Source organism: Bradysia coprophila, chromosome II (genome assembly GCF_014529535.1).
Source record: "Bradysia coprophila strain Holo2 chromosome II, BU_Bcop_v1, whole genome shotgun sequence".
NCBI classification, from domain to species: domain Eukaryota; kingdom Metazoa; phylum Arthropoda; class Insecta; order Diptera; family Sciaridae; genus Bradysia; species Bradysia coprophila.
Genome location: NC_050735.1, coordinates 4398956 through 4415521, shown reverse-complemented (window position 1 = coordinate 4415521; position 16566 = coordinate 4398956). Strand labels below are relative to the sequence as shown.

The 16566-nt window shown below is 35.2% G+C and overlaps 1 protein-coding gene across 2 annotated transcripts in view; it reads left to right on the top strand.

Annotated features, from left to right (window-relative positions):
- Positions 1-524: 524 nt before the first annotated feature.
- Positions 525-16566, top strand: part of LOC119067665 (furin-like protease 1) — a 126900-nt gene continuing 110858 nt past the window's right edge. For both annotated transcript variants that reach the window (XM_037170773.1, XM_037170781.1), the window contains exon 1: positions 525-1335. In XM_037170773.1, the coding sequence (XP_037026668.1) occupies positions 1024-1335 (312 nt within the window). In that variant the 5' untranslated portion in view covers positions 525-1023. The remainder of the gene's footprint in view (positions 1336-16566) is intronic.

Here is a 16566-nt window from a genome sequence, read left to right as displayed (position 1 = left end):
ATCTTGGGATTGTACCACAGCAAATTTGTAAAAATTTGCTATGTGGTTTTGGGGTGTCAAATGAGAACCCGAGGCGTTTGTACCTTACCTGCACTAAAATTGACTGCCAGATGCCATACGGCAATGTGTCATTTTCGTACATTAATCGAGCACGTAATTTAGCATTAGCTTCTGGTAGAGTCGATTGTTAATCCGTACACCGACGCCACGAAGCACATGTTAAATAACAAAGGAAATAACACAATTGTTGATATCGCACAATGAGGCGAGAACAACTTTATTGATCAAAGAGAAAATGACCTACGAGAACAACACTTTGACTTCGTTAATAAAACCTTTAAAATAATTTCACCATTTAACCATTACAGCAAAATAAAAACACCAAAGCCGTAAAAGTTGGCACAGAAATTAGACAAAATCGAAAATGAATTCACACACAGCCACACAAAAGAAACACTTTTAGAGAGCAACGCATAAACACGTCCGTTCTCTGTGACTGTGACTGTGACTCTCTGTGCTAATTGGTAAGAAGTTATGTCAAAATTGTTAGGCTGTTCTAACCCAAATATGTGAACTGAACCAGTCAACATGTGTTCTATTTAGCGAATGAAAAATATTATCAGAAAATACGTCAATAATTAAACAAATTCCACCAGAAGATAATGGTATGTTATAAAATAAAACCAAAGAGGACAAATCGTTGTTGACCAGACGGGTCACAAATCTCAAAGTGCAACTCAACACTTTTTATTTTCGTACATGAGCTGTTCTTTTTTGCGCAGTTAATCAGATACAATTTAACCAAATTGAAAAAGTAAATGAAATTTTGAAATTTCCGAATGACATGGCACTGCTTATGCGCACTTAATAACGCGGATGTTGTTCCTATGTCGCGAATGTTGTTATTCGTATCAAATTTAAATTGTTTACCACAGAAAAAATTGCATTTTTTTCTCTCCCACACAATTTTCAACCGTTCCGAACAATTTAAACCATCAGAAAATTCAATTCCATTTTCATAAAATGAGTAGTGACGTGGTTCGATGGTTATCCATCGACAAAAAATGTAATGAAAATGAGCGTGATCGTTGCAATAGTCAATTGCATGATCGAATAAGTGATAATGTAGTTAAATCGATAGTGCTAAAGTTAGTGTTTTTAGTGTTGGTGATAAATTTCAACGTAGGATTAGTGATAGCTGATACAGATGTGTTTGGACCGGACGACGATGGCCACGGTCATTACACACCGCATTGGGCTGTACATATACCAGATGCATCGGAAGACGCGGCGCAACGAATCGCCGACGAGCATGGTTTTATTTATTTAGGAAAGGTAAGGGATTGCATTTGTCCTGGTTCAGTATTAGTAAACTATTTGACAATGTAACGAAGGATGGAAACGGCACTTCTTGCCATTTCCATTATTTGTCCCATTATCAAGTAAGGTATTTTACACAAAAACGTGAGGTAAAGTTTAGTATTCGGGAAGTAAAATTTACTTTACCTGACGTTTTTGAGTTATTGAACATTCCGTCCGAGGTTCCAAAGTTTAAGTTTGACGAGTGGGGACGTTATGGCCCGACCCGAATCTCGTACGTACAGTGCTTTACGTGTCTCTGGTCGGTAAATGCGAAAAATGTACTCAAAAAATTGCATTTACCGATCATAAGCACGTAAACGTTCATTATCACGATGCTTCACGGCCACGTATGCAAATTATGCTTATCCCAGTATGCGAGTCAAAAATTCGCTGTGACCAAAAACTTAAAAAAAAACTCCAAGATACATACATTTCCCGCTGGTTTGTTCAGCTAACTATTAAATTTCCCGGTGACGGATTTTTTCTTCTTCCAAAAATGCCCTGGATACAAAAAATAAGCTTTCCCGACATTGTAATTTCAAAAGCTTTTTCCTGGATTGAAATTTGTGTCCGCGTCGACACATATTTTAGAATACTGCAGCTGCACAATAGACATGACCCGAGACGTGTTGAAAATAGAAACCGTCTGTTAGTGCTGTTGGCATGTCATAGTATAGATTTTGGTTTCCTTGACTTTTAAACTTTGGCGTGTCAATGAGAGACTAAAAATCTGAACTGGCTTTGATTTGTCTGCAAGCACGTCAACCTCGGGCACAGTTTATAAATTCAAAGAATTAATTGTTAAATATTTCCAATCCATCTGTTCGCCGGTGCTCGATTTATCCCAAGGTTCGTTTCCAGCAACTAATGTTTTATCTATCACTAAACGTCGTATTGATTACATGCAGCAGGTAACTTATACAGCATTTTCTTCGAGAGGATCCTTTCAGGAATTTCTCTGTTTATTCCATCAAATATTTATGTTTACCAGGAAACTTTAATCACATGAATTTCGAAATAATTTAGATAATCGAAAGAGATCAGAGATGAATGTGTGACAATAAATTCGTAACTATTTTATACGCTCTATTATAGCAGCATTTATTCATGTTTAATTACAGTACATGCTCAGTATACAGAATGTACGTAAATCCATCATACTGAATGGCAGAACCATCACAACGCTATAATTAAAGCACTTTAATCGAAATTGGAAACGAGAACAATTTCGGAGACAATATCGATATGTTTAGTCATGCACAACATTTTAGTCTAATTTAGAATCATTTAGACAATTCAGTTGGAAAATTAAGTGAAAACATCAAATTCATTTGTATAGATATGCGCATCGGAATGAATTTAAAACAATTAACCTCATTGCATAACATTCTCAACCACACCGAAAACCGGCTAAAGAATGAGTTTCGAGAATGTTTTACTGATTGAACGTGGCTACAGACACCACATTACAAAACATGCAACGAATTGAAATGCATCTCTTCGCTTTGTGCATTATTTAATTTCTCATTTAAATTCATATCTTTCTGTGTTTGAAAGTTTACAATTTTCAGAGAAACATTAAATCGGCAATATTCATTCTTTGACAAATTTTAATGTCGACGGATTTTCGAATTTCGGAATACTTAGCGTTGTCGGAAGTGATCGACATAAAGTCAAACTAAGTAAGGACGACAGGACACATCTGCTGAATATCGTCTGGTAAGCATTTCTGCAGATATCATCACACACCACGTTTCATACAAAAAATTCACCACCCCATGCAAATTCAATTTTGGTTGATTTCTTTGTATGGAAATGGTGTGTTTCTGCGTATCTTATGAAATGGCGATATGCGCGACCTCCCCAAAGTTCACAGCATCTGGCGAGAAAACAGCGAGAAGAAATTGAATTTGTTTACCACACAAACTTTTGATAATCGCAAGTATTACTTCAAAAAGGGTGATTCGTTCCATTGGATCAATAAATACACAAAAAACTTATTTTTGAAGACATAACTCATAAAAAACACTTGAAAATTTAGACATTTTCTCTTCTATTTCTTCTACAGTTGGCGACTCTGAAATGAATTTTTCAGCTAGTCCACTCAAACAACAAAACCTCTTTTACGTCTTTATAAGGTTTTACATTTGTGAAAAGTGAATATTCTACTAAAATCTCATCAAGTGGTTTTCGTTTCAAATTCGGTACCGTACAGTCGTCAGCGGCACACATGATGAGAATACCAGTTGCAATTGAAATAGAAATTTCATTGTAATAGTGTTGTAATTTCGAAATTGTTAGTTAAACGCACCGTATACTTTCTTGAACACTAAGATTAGATATGGTGAATCAGTCAAATATTACTTAACATGATCAGTCTTTAGTGGCCTTAAATCAGTTGTCCATTTTCGTGACATCCGTTTCGTATAATTTTCCAACAATATTTCGATTTTTTTTTATGTCTGATCCTTGGTCTGATCATGGACTACATAAATATTAAATATGTCCATTGCTCCGTTTCTAAAATGGTTAACATTGTGGATGTGGACATTGTGGATGTGGACATTGTGGACCTAATCTTTTTGAAACTTTCATGGTTGTTCATGTATTAATTTGTACAGTCAGAGTGCAAGTGGATTAAAAGTTATGATGTGTCGTTCAGTGACATAATGTACATAATGTTAAGTTTTCACGTAACAGATGTTACGTCCCCACACAAAGGTGAGCGTTGAGTAATGTAAGTAAATGAAGTGTACGTGTACAAGATCAGAGATATCTGGGAATAAGTGAAAAATAATGACAGCCAGAATAAAAATGAATGTTCCTTATAAATAGTATGAACTTTCTATATGAACAATAGGGGGTGTTTAGGTCTTACTTCCATACCAGTTCTTAGTTCTATGTTCTATTCACATTTTCGCTCGGGTGATTTGTGAATGATCCCTGCAATTATCTCTCCATTATGTTATGATGATAACAGCAACAATTGGTCGTTATAACTGGTCTTCTTACACTGATAAAAAATTAGACTTTGAAGGTCCAAGGGGACTACTTCCAAATAGTATTTCTGTAATGATTATACGTATTTTCAATTCCAGCTACGGATGGGAATACGGAAAAACCTTTCTGTGCTAGAGTGATGGCAACTTAAATAAAGATAAATTATGAGTTTCCGAGTTTCCGAGTCACTGAAGTTTGTCGGAAGTGATCTAACTCAATCGGTTAAGATTTCCATAAAAGTGAAGAAAACAACAAAAAAAAACACCTGCTGAGCTGAATAGCTTCTGGTATACTGCACCATTTATATCGATTTTGTCCGCAACTCAAACTCAGTTGGCACGAATATTTGTCTTGTGGCGTTCTGATTTCATAAAGTTTCCAGCAAAATTAAAATTATTTAATGAAATATTGTACATAACGGGCCATAAGGTGCTAATTAAAAAGCATCTCAACATTATTGTTTAGATTACCGCTATGTGCAAATTAATGGTGTTTTTTCGAGAAAGATTCTGAAGTAGCGTCTACACATTAAACGGAAAATCGATAGATGGTGCTTCGGGTGGGCTGTTAACAAAAACAAAAAAAAAATACAAAACCGATGTTAAGAGCATTAGTAGAACACCCAACATTCTATCGAATACTCCAATTCCATTGTTCATTCATTTGTTCAATAAAAGGTCCATTCCCGTCATCATGAGTATTTTACCAATAAAATTTGCATAAGATACAGAGCGAATTCAATATGATCATAATGCGGGAGATGAAACGTGGATAAAATTTCTTACCCACAGAGTCACTGAACCAACGAAGCAAGGCCATCGATTTTTTTTGTTTTGTTTTTCGATACAAATATACATCGCGGTCGTGACCTAAAAACATGTTCAATTGGATTCGAGCGAATGAGCGGGCACATTTAAAATGTGAGTTTCAAGATTTATTGTTGGTTTGTTTATGCTTTGGGACTGGTGTAGCTATCTTTGCTTGGGAGATAAAATTAAGAAGAACAAAAAACAAGGAGAAGCATAAAAAAGAACGTTGAGAATGAATGGGGAATGGGGAGCCGCGTCTTTACAATGGGAAATTTCGTATACTCACATCGAAAGGTATGTATAGTATATGTACATTCGAATGGGAAGATGATGACAAACAAATGAAAAGTTTGTTTTTGATGTTTGTAATTAGGCTCTGATTTAGAGATTTTTGAGCTCTTTAAACGTTCATTTTTTGTGCCTTTTAAGTACATGAATACAATCTAGAAAAGACTTGACAACTTTACAAAGAACTTTGTTCAGAACATGAAGTATAAAATGCTGTTTGTTATGTACACTCCCTATTTGCATGTAAACAGTACGATATGGCTGTTAAGATTTTAAGTTTAGTAGGATTATGTCTTCTTTTCTTATTATTATGGAAATTTGAGATTACAAGACGACTAAACTTTTAAAACTTGGTCTCTGATATAAGTTTTTTATGTGTCGTCTCTTGCCTACCTCTGCAATAATTTTCAAAACAGAATTTTCACCTACCATTTAACCGTTTAAGAAAACACTAAAGTGTTCCGGAAAATGTAAATTTCTCCAACTAACTGAAACCTGTCCCATTTTGACCTATATGCTCATTGAAATAAATAACTTCCGCTCATTAACATCGTAAAAATAAGAGTTTAGATCCCTCATTTTTAACTCGTAATCTCCGTCATTCATCATATTAGACACACACAAGGCACATAAAAACGTATAACAAATAGACACACGCAGAAAATGTTCAGCATCTTCATAAAAATAGAATTGTTGTCCATTATAAGATTATCAAACGAATTGAAGAAGAAGAAGAAAAATGTTCCTTTGAACAAGAAAAGAAAATTGTCAACGTTTTTTCTCTCTGCAACCATACTCCAGCGATTTATCAACGAAATCCACATTTTACGATTTATATTCAAGTCGTCAATCGTGATCTTGGCTATAAAGAAGAAGTTTCTCTTTTATTCACGATGTACCACTATTATGAATATGATGGTCTTCTCGTATAATATCGTTGTTTTGTGCGAGAACATTTTATCGTTTGTTTATTTTTATTTAAGACATTTCTCTTGGTTTATGAGTTTTAGAGATGTGGAAGCAGCAGCGCAATGTAATAGTCGTACTAAATCGAGCATGTATCATTTCATACTTTGTTTACCAGTTCAATTCATTTCTTTATTTGACAAATATAATGTTTTCTTTCCGTCCTTTTATTGAGAAGGGTTTCCTAGAATGGATAATATTTGTGGGAAATGGTTCCAGCATCTAAAGGACACCATAGATATTCCTCCTTTAGTCGCTGACATAAACAATCAGTCCGAAGTGGGTTCATACATTTCAAGCCTGTCTAAATAATATCAATTAGTTTCACATCTTTCTCCTTTTGCCACACTTGACCGTGATCAGACAAAAAACGGAATATAACCAGAGCAATATTTCAAAACAGTGACAGCTATTCGTGTGCTTTTAATGAAATTTTCTAATTAATGAACATACTTTCCAGCACACACACCACACAAACAATATAATAATAACTTTAACCAACATGAAAATCGAAAATTGCTTCATCATATCATCCTCTTTAAGACAAAGTCTCATTAATGTTTTGCACTATTGACCTGGAATATAGACCCAATAATACCCACAGCCATATATGCACATAATGAAAAACCATCTACATCCGCCACATGAAAGGAAAATAAGTTTTTCCTCAGCTAACCTTGCAAAGTTCGATGTTAATTGCTTCATTGTTGTGGTTAATCAGGAGATGATTCGACCAGAAAGTAGGAATTTTGCTGGACGCTACGTTTTATAGCTAAAACGCCTAAAACCTATGTTTCATAGCACTGAAACAACGAAAGATCATAACTGCAGAATTCTGCAGAATATTCCGTAAATAATCTGGTGGTTGTTTGTAGCGATGTCATTTCTCTTTTTATTAACAAAAAAATTCATGATCTTAAATCAAATAATGCTTGATTTCCTCTTACTCCGTTTACGCTCCGTTTGCACTCCGTTTACTCTTTAAACAATAAAAAAGAGGCGTGGTTTAGCTAAACGGAGCGTTCACGGCGTAAGAGGAAATCAAGCATAACTTCCAATGGTCATATGACAGCCGAATGCTCGACATAGCGTAGCGGTGACAAGCATTGGCTTTAAATTTTATTATTTCGTGAACGGTCTATAAGATTCGCCACAAAATTTTCAGCCCTTTCATATAGTCATATAAAAAACGAGCCGTCAGAACAGTCGGAGCGTTTGCTGCGACTGAGCCCCGTACAAACCCGTACATCTATTGCGTACGTGACCCTAGTTCGTCCGTCGCCCTACTCTTACCGTAAGCCTACTGCGCCCGTAAACGTCGGTAAAGTAAAATTCTTATGAAATGTGTACGTCTTAAAAATTGCGCATAGCGCAATTACGAAGCCCCGTACGACGTTCCTTTCAAATGTAACACAAATTTCGAATTGACCTAAAATTAAGTAAGTATCATTTTCACTCCGTTAGGAGGTGGAAAGTAGTACGGCTGCTTTACATTCGTTAGTACCTTTCAAACAAAAAAAAAAAATTGAAATTCGGTCAAAGTTTACTCGAGATATTAACAAAAAACACCACCTTCACTGTACGGCCAAGTAGCCACATATAAGCTCACTCCAAGAGACCTAGCTCACGCTCCGGTGAATAGAATTTCATAATCCCTGATTGGTACGGTCAATACCTATCTAATAAAGCAAAATCCATCTAAATACGTTCAAATTTGGCCAACCTACAAGCAAAAACGGCTTGCCGCCCTGTACCTAGTTCACACCAAGGGGTCTAACTCACGAGTCGGTCATCCAATTTTCATAAACTTTTGTCGATCGGTATTGTAAATACCTTTCATTTGACGTATCACTTGCAAGTGTAGTGCTTAAATGTCTGGAGATATCGTCGAAAAACAGTTAGGCACTTATTGGGCCCAGCTCCGGAAGGGTCGACCCAAAATCGCCCATCTTCGAACTTAGCCTCACTATTTTGACTATCTTTCAGGGAAAAAAAAAATTTTGAAATCGGATTTGATTTACTCAAGATATCGACGTGACAGACGGACGGACAGACGGACAGACGGACGGACAAAATTTTTATTGCGGATTCGTTATCTATGAACATAGGCAAACACTTTGCCCTTACCGTCTGCTTCGAATTCCATCAATTACACACGGCATCGTAATCCTATAAGCCCCTTCGTACTTCGTACGGGGCTAAAAATTCCCACATCACCGGTATGTCATGTGTAGCGGCCATCAACTCAGTTTGAAATGTTCAATTTAACAAGAAAATCAACTCAATGTTACAGTTTTCATTGAATCAATAATGACTTTGAATGATCCTATCAACTATCTTGTTTGTTACTTTCATCAGCAACTTATACGAGATTTAAGCTGCTATCATAAACTACTTTATGTTTTTTTCTTATTAACTATTTATTGAAAGTCATAACCATAAAAAGTTATGATAAATCAATCGAAAGCCGATAAACTTTTGACTAATATGATGAGACCCCTTACCACAACAAAAAGAAATTCCAGACGAGAGGATGATGATGTTAAAGTAAATTAAACATAACTCAAATAAACTTTTTATGTTCTTAAAGCTCTGCAGCTTTATTCGTTCCACATCGTTTTCTATGTAGTCGTTGCAACTACTTATGTATTTGAGGAATGTTATGTGATGGATGGAATGGACCAAATCAGCAGCATTTTGCAATAACCATGTTTAAAAACATTTTTTAAATGGTAGAAACTTGGTTATTACAAAATGGTGTCCAAATGGACGAAAAAAGAAAGCCCACAAAAGAATCATTTTTAAGTTCCGTTTGATTGTGCCAAAGCAGTTAATGAAATTAATGTCCGTTTAGCTCACATAATTATCAAATTAACTATATTCTTTGACCTGTGAGGCTAGTTACAATGGTTTCACTTTTCGGATGAAAATATTCGTGATTAGTGTTTGCGCTGTCAATGTTTTTACCGTTTCTGTCAATAATGCCTAAGTACGAAAGATTTATTCAGGGGCGCCGACTTCTAAGGACAAGCGAGGCTCGGGCACCACTACTCGAATGATGAGCACCACTACATCTTTCCAGTTTTACTTAAAAGAGCACCACTACTCCCAGATTCACTTGTTGTATGAGCACCACTACTCCCAAACACAAGTCGGCGTCTCTGGATTTATTCGAGAGAAAGAACACACAAGCGTTTTTTCATTTATAACGGGGAAATGTTTTGAAGAAATTCTTTTGTAAAGGGTTTTCACAGCTCTCACAAGTTCTTTGTTCAAATCAATTTTAAGCTTGAATTTCGAGCTTGAAGTGTTTAGGCATTATGAAGCTCAGTCTCCTTATAAGAATAATTTGCTAATTAACCAGTAACCAGTGCCTAGCTTTCCGTATAGGCAAAAACGGCAATTGTGCTTGGCGGCCTAGAACATTTACATTTGGCGATTATTTGAGAATTGACCTCAGGGCCAGACAATAGCATTGCTAGAAATCTCAGAAATTTGCTGAAATTATTCGAATAGTCCCTACGAAGTATCTCAGCAAATTGCTTCAAAACCATTATTGCTATGCAGTGCCGCCTTTTCCATATGGGCCAAATGGGCAAATGCCCGTGGCGCCTGAAGTGGAGCAGAAAAAAATGGCGATCGAGGTCCTTAAAAAAATTTTAGCTTTACTAAATTGGCGCCTATTTTTCCAATTGTCCGATGGCGCCCAAAAGCTAAAAGCGGCACTGTTGCTATGATAGTAGCGAAAAAAAAGACCGCTCGCATACGGCGCAGTCAGTAAAAAAACGATCTTTTCAATCAACAAATATTACAATAAAAAAAAATTATCTGCTCTATTACTTCCTAAAGTTCCAAGAATACATGCCGCATTGCCCCTTTGTATAGCAATAGAAATTTTCTGCAACAGATAATCTTTGGAACGTGGCTCCCCTGATGCTCTCTTCATTAATGATCCCAACTTGTCAATAAATTTCTTTGTTTCTGGTCCCATGCAACCCAATGATTCAAAGGCAAGGGGGGTAAATAAATAGTTTTTTTAAGACGCATATAATGATTATGCTTAAATCTCTCCGCTTTATCTGCAATAGACCCTGCTTTCTTAGAGGATTCACCGATGTATGAAGGAGCCAAAGTATCACGTATTGTTAGATTAGATTAGATTAGATGGGAGGGTGTAAGCCCAGCACCTAAGCCTCAGATGGGCCTGTTGTGCTATTGTACAAGTCTCTTGATCATATGGACTGTGATTTTACATCATATCTCTCCCGACTTAGATTGTTCACAAATCGACCGTGTGTTAACGTCCCATACGTTGTGAATTCTCCAAGCCGTGGGTGGTATGCGAATACCACAACCATCACTAATTGACCTGTACATTTTCCCAAAGATGGCGCTATCAACATTGTCATGTTGTAGCTCTTTCTACTATTGACATTATGTCGATATGGTTTCTTTTATGGAGAAAGCGAATGTTGGGTTTTTTGATATTTCCGACTTTGTTACGGTTACGGCTATTAGTTTTAGGTAATAGCAAGTGTCTAATCACCATAGGCCATGAGTTGCCTCTTCGTATAAATCGCCATGCCACCATGTGACTGAACTCGTTCTGGCGTTGCAGGTTGTAGCGTTTGAATGATTCGTATTTCGTCATACCCCTTGACATCCATACAACGTATCAATCAATAGATCTGTTAAACCTCGCGGTCATTTTGGAGTACAAGATAGTTTCTGTATCTTGGGATTGTACCACAGCAAATTTGTAAAAATTTGCTATGTGGTTTTGGGGTGTCAAATGAGAACCCGATCACGTATTGTTACATCAAATTAGCAAATTGATGTTGATTGTATGAATCAAAATATTATTCACTCTCTCAACAAAAACCAATCTATAAAGTTGGTAACACAAATATTGAGCGTAGCCTGAACTTCCAGAAAATAAATTTTGTCTTTCGACCTATTACGAGAAAATATCCATCTTTCAACTAATATTTAATGAGACACATTTCCATCATGCACTTAGGCACAACAAAGTCATTCAATCATTATAATGCTCTTGAGTAGAAACTGTATTTCAATGGGTTCTTCAATGAGAACAATATCAGACTTATTTTCCATTCATTCCAAATCAAGCCATTCTACGTTGAATTGTTTTAATTTTACATTAAATTAAATTGAATGGCTGCAATTTCACCTACTTCCTTGTCTGTTATTTATTCACTGTACGACGATTTTTTTTTATTCCTCGTTGCTCCTCTACACTCTCATTGAAAACGTTTTCAAATTCTTCTCCACTTACAATAGAATGGAAAAAATTGCTTTGTGAGCTACTAAACTGTCGGGAAAAAACTGTATTTTTCTCGAATTCAACGAACGACCATTATATAACGAGTGCCGTAATGGCTTTAATAAATTTAAGGTGATGACTGTTCCATCTCGTTTTTCACCATGCAACTATAACCACTCACATTTTTTAGAATTCCCTTTTTTCTTCTCACTGAAAGAATTTTTTTTTTATAAATAATAAATTTCAGGTAAAACTTTACGTGTCACTATGCTGTGCAGTTTTTTTGTGTGTTACTCGAGTCCTTGGTAAAAAAAGTGTATAAAAAGAATTATCTTTTGCCTATAATCCCATTAAGAGTCTTTTAGAAATTTATGTCGTTGATGAGAGGACTGGAGTGGTATTTACTTGGGGCTTGGAAAAAATAACGTTTTAATATTATATGAGAGAGCAAAAAAACAAAAATATTGGAGACCGCCTATTGTGCATCGAATGGGTTGTTGTGTGTTTTATTGATGCATCACAGCGCAATAAATTGAGCTCCTGTGAGTGAGTATTGGTGAATGGATGAGGAAGAGAACGATAGACCGCACTTTTTTTTATAAATCTGGCGCCTAGACAAGAATATTGGATTGAGAACGTTGCTTATTTTGATGGATTAAAAATCACTGAAATTCCCCAATTTTTCAGATTTTTTTTACTTATTCACTTCTAAGGTTACGTACTGATAAAGCTGCAGACTTTTAATTATTCTCTAACTTCGGTAAATCAGCCAATTAATTTTAATAGTATATTACAGCTACATGAAGTATATAACGAGACATGTACGTACACGAGAGCTTGCCCGAGTGGTAGTATATTTCGAGTTACATACTTCATGTAGCTGTATTATATTAATTTTACTAAACACCCGAGAGTGTGTTGGTGCAAAAGTCATTTAATACTCGGACATACTTATGTGATGTTCATTCTAAAAGTAAATCTTTTATTTATGGCGCATTCGCTCTATTAGCGCAATTGCAATAACAGCATATTACATTATTTATAAATAAAATTATTTTGCCAGGTTCTTGGAAGGTGGAATTGTACCAAGAATCGATGCAACATTACCGCGCTTAATTGAGATGAGATCGCTGCAGGCCCGTAGCCAGGATGAATGGCCAGGGGGGGCAGTGCCCCAACGTAATATTTCAAAAAGTTATTGTGTTTTTAAAAGTAGTCTAATTTCGCCGAAGGCGAAAATTTTCTCATTTCCACTTGCATGGAATTTATTTTCTTGAGCCGAAGTTTCCATTTTTGGAAAAGTTGTAGATATGGAGATTATCGCTTTTTGTTGGTGAATCGCACAAAGTAAAAATTATCTATTTAAATACAGTCATTTAGAAAGCAGTGCTACGACGCTGGTGGAAATAATGTTTTCTCCCCGGGATCGTGTGTTTCTTTTGCGTATTCTTTATTAAAATCGTGTTTTAACACAAAACTCTTACGCTTTCTAAAATCTTATTTTTACTAAGAGTTAAAGAAGCATTGCAAGAGTAAGATATTTTCAAATTCAATTCAATTCAATTTATTAATCATATTAGAACAAAAAGATCACGCCTTATATAAATATTTTTCTACGACAGACTAGAATCGAATGGATTTACTTTTTTTTCTCTCTATCTCAAGTAACGGAAACACAAATAGTTTCAAATGGTTACTTTCAATAGATGGAAGTTTTTACGTTTTTTGAGATTTTGTACTAAAACACTGCATCAAAATAAAATTACGACGCAGGCGAAAGTTTGGCCTCACTCAGTTAACATTCATAATGCTTGAAGGACACCCCAAAGTTAAAAGTTTCATGACGTTCGCTGTCCTGTGCTCTTTGTTCCAAAAGTGTTCATTCTCGGATAGTAACACCGAGGTTGCCATATCTTCAGAAGATTTCAATTGAAACTGAAACCGAGGTTTACAAAGGTACACAAAATTGCATTCCCAACTGGAATTTTAAGGAACTTCGCGATCATCAACATTTAGAAATACTGAAAAAGGGTTTGATTCGCGTACATTAACTTTTCCCAAAATCTCTTTCAGGTAGAGATGATCCCGTGATCCCGCACTCTTCCCACCAGTGTACCCCGATGCGCATCAGGCGAAATTTTGAAGTCGAAAAATTCTCATGCTTCAAAATGGGGTGTCGTGTTTGACATTGAATCTCATTCCAGCAACATTCAATAAAAAATTTCCACTTGTCAGCAATTTCAAAGCTGTGTAATTTCGGTTCCGTTCATAGACTTACTTTGGATTCTTTAAAGAAGTTATATACAAAAACAAAACCGACAAGATAACATGGGAATAGCAGTACTAATTGTTAGTAATTGAATTTCTTACTCTTGCAAGCAAAATGATAAGAGTTGGTTACGTGCGAGCGAAGCGAGCAAAGATTTTTTTTCAACAAAATTTGAAAGTCAGAGGTTTTTCACGTTCTTATTTTGCTTAGTCAGTGTAAAATTTTTATTTTCTTTAAAAATCCCAGGAGGGGCAAGAGAATCGATGTCTATCATCTTTAAGTTTTAAATTTATTCCTCGCGAAATCCCTTGAGTATTCATTATGAATTAAAATTATTTATGTTAAGCACTTCAGTTAAGTAAACACCATTATTAACTCAAATCCAAATATTTCTGCAAAATTAGATAAATTGTAAGCCAAATTATACAATCCTATCAGGTTTTCATCAATTTTCCAGCAAAATTATGTCAAAATATTCCTTCGAAATCTTTCGAATGAATTAAACAAATACCCGACTTGAGTAATAAAGCATGGCTACGTTCATTTTCATGATACACATCGAATGGTTTTTATATACGTATTATAAAAGAACAAAAAAAAACGAAAAATCCTCCTTTTAAATTCCTATCCAATTTACATAATTGTGCATTGAGATATTTTATTTATGTGATGGATGATAGCTGACATGGGATGCTGTTATTGTATTTAAATTTGATTTTTTTTTTCGACAAATAAATTAGTTAGATGATGATGAGGTGGATTGTTATGTATATTTGACTTAAGGATTATTAAATCAAATTTTGTTTGACTATTCGACTTCATATCATGTCGGCTGGATACGTGTCTTGTTTGTAATATATAAGTTATTTATTTGCCGTAAACATTTATTTAAAAATAGTTTTTTTTTCGGAAAAGATCCAGTTATTTGAATATTTTGTAGATTAACACAACATGGAACATTTTTCGGGTTCGAGAATTTATTGCATATGGAAATGAGGTTATATCTGTTTTAAATCTAAATTAATTGATTTATAATACCGAAGACAAAGCGCGATATGTTGGCTGTTTGTTATATTACCATCGAAAATATAAAAACAAAAACCAGAAACATTATTTATAGAACAATATTAAATGCACTCAATATTCATACTGGAGATAACATATACGAATGCCACTGCAATCATATTTCATTCGGATTGAAAAGCTTTCGATTGTTATAAATTTACCCAATGAATATCGGTCAACTTTAGTCTGTGTATTCCCATCAAATTTATCAGAGGCTGAAGTAGCTCTTAAAATAGCTATTTAGTTCACTGGAGCTACCCTGTTTTTCATTTGAATTGAATTAAATTTAAATTTATAATGAAATAAATTTTACAAAAATGTTACTGGTAAATAAACTTGACCATCTAGATCAATGAGACTGAAAAATTAAATTTAGTTTTGTTATTTGACGGGAGCACAGGACAAATAAGTTTCAGTACGTTTTTGTTTATCGATTCGGCGTTCGACCCTTCCCTTAAATTGACCATCATATTACATTTCAAGTGATCTATTGCAATGCAAAATCGAAAAGGTCTATCAGGATTTTAGCACGGTCAAAATTTCGCTATGTTTATGTTTATGAAAATTTCATATTGGGAACATTGAACTCGTTTAATTTTGACATCTGGATTACAATTATTAAACGTAAAGCTTGTGCAGAATCAGCAACACCTGAACTTCACCAGCTGATCAACAAACATACTCTACTTGTATAAATATACAATCAAAACACATTCTAAACAACGAGTTTACTATAGTCACACGTAATATGTGCGCACATAGATGACCTTAACGCACTGCATATAGCTTGCCTTTGAATGTTTTCTATACAAAGGTATTGTCTTTGTCGACCAGCTGTTGCTGATTCTGCACAAGCTTTACGTTTAATAATTGTATTACGCTAGTGGTCAGTCAAATACTACATAATATGAGTGAAACGGTTTTTCGGCTTTCGATTTAAGATGAAAAACGAGTAAACTCTGCATCGACTCACATTCGGGTACTAGTATGGCTAATTTAATACACTGCTAATATGATCAATAAAAAATTTCTGAAATATCTTCTACTTCTCTACAAAATGTATTTTCGTTGGTCAGAATGGTTTATTTTAAATCCATTCTTCGAGACGTCTTCATGATGACAAAAAAAACTCCTCAGGTGGCAAGGATTCAGAAAAATCGGATGACATCCGGAAATGTCACACTTTAGTTGTTTGAATAGCCTTTCCGCTCAATATCTGCAGTTCGTTTTGACATCTTGCGTCCCGGACCAATCGAGCCATATCACATCGATTGCATCGACAGTGAAAGAAATAAGTCCGATTTCGGCATGTTGTTTTTCAAGAGAATCCTTCTGTAGATCTCCTCATATCGAATTTCGTTGTATTTAGATTTATGTCAATCTTGGCTGTACATTCCACATAATTGACAGAAAATTGAGTGGCCTATCCGCAACATTTTTGTTGCTCGAACCCAACATTTAGATTTAGATTTATCAGGTTGGAACGATCAATAAAGATCTCGAAACACAGATCTGTTGATCCT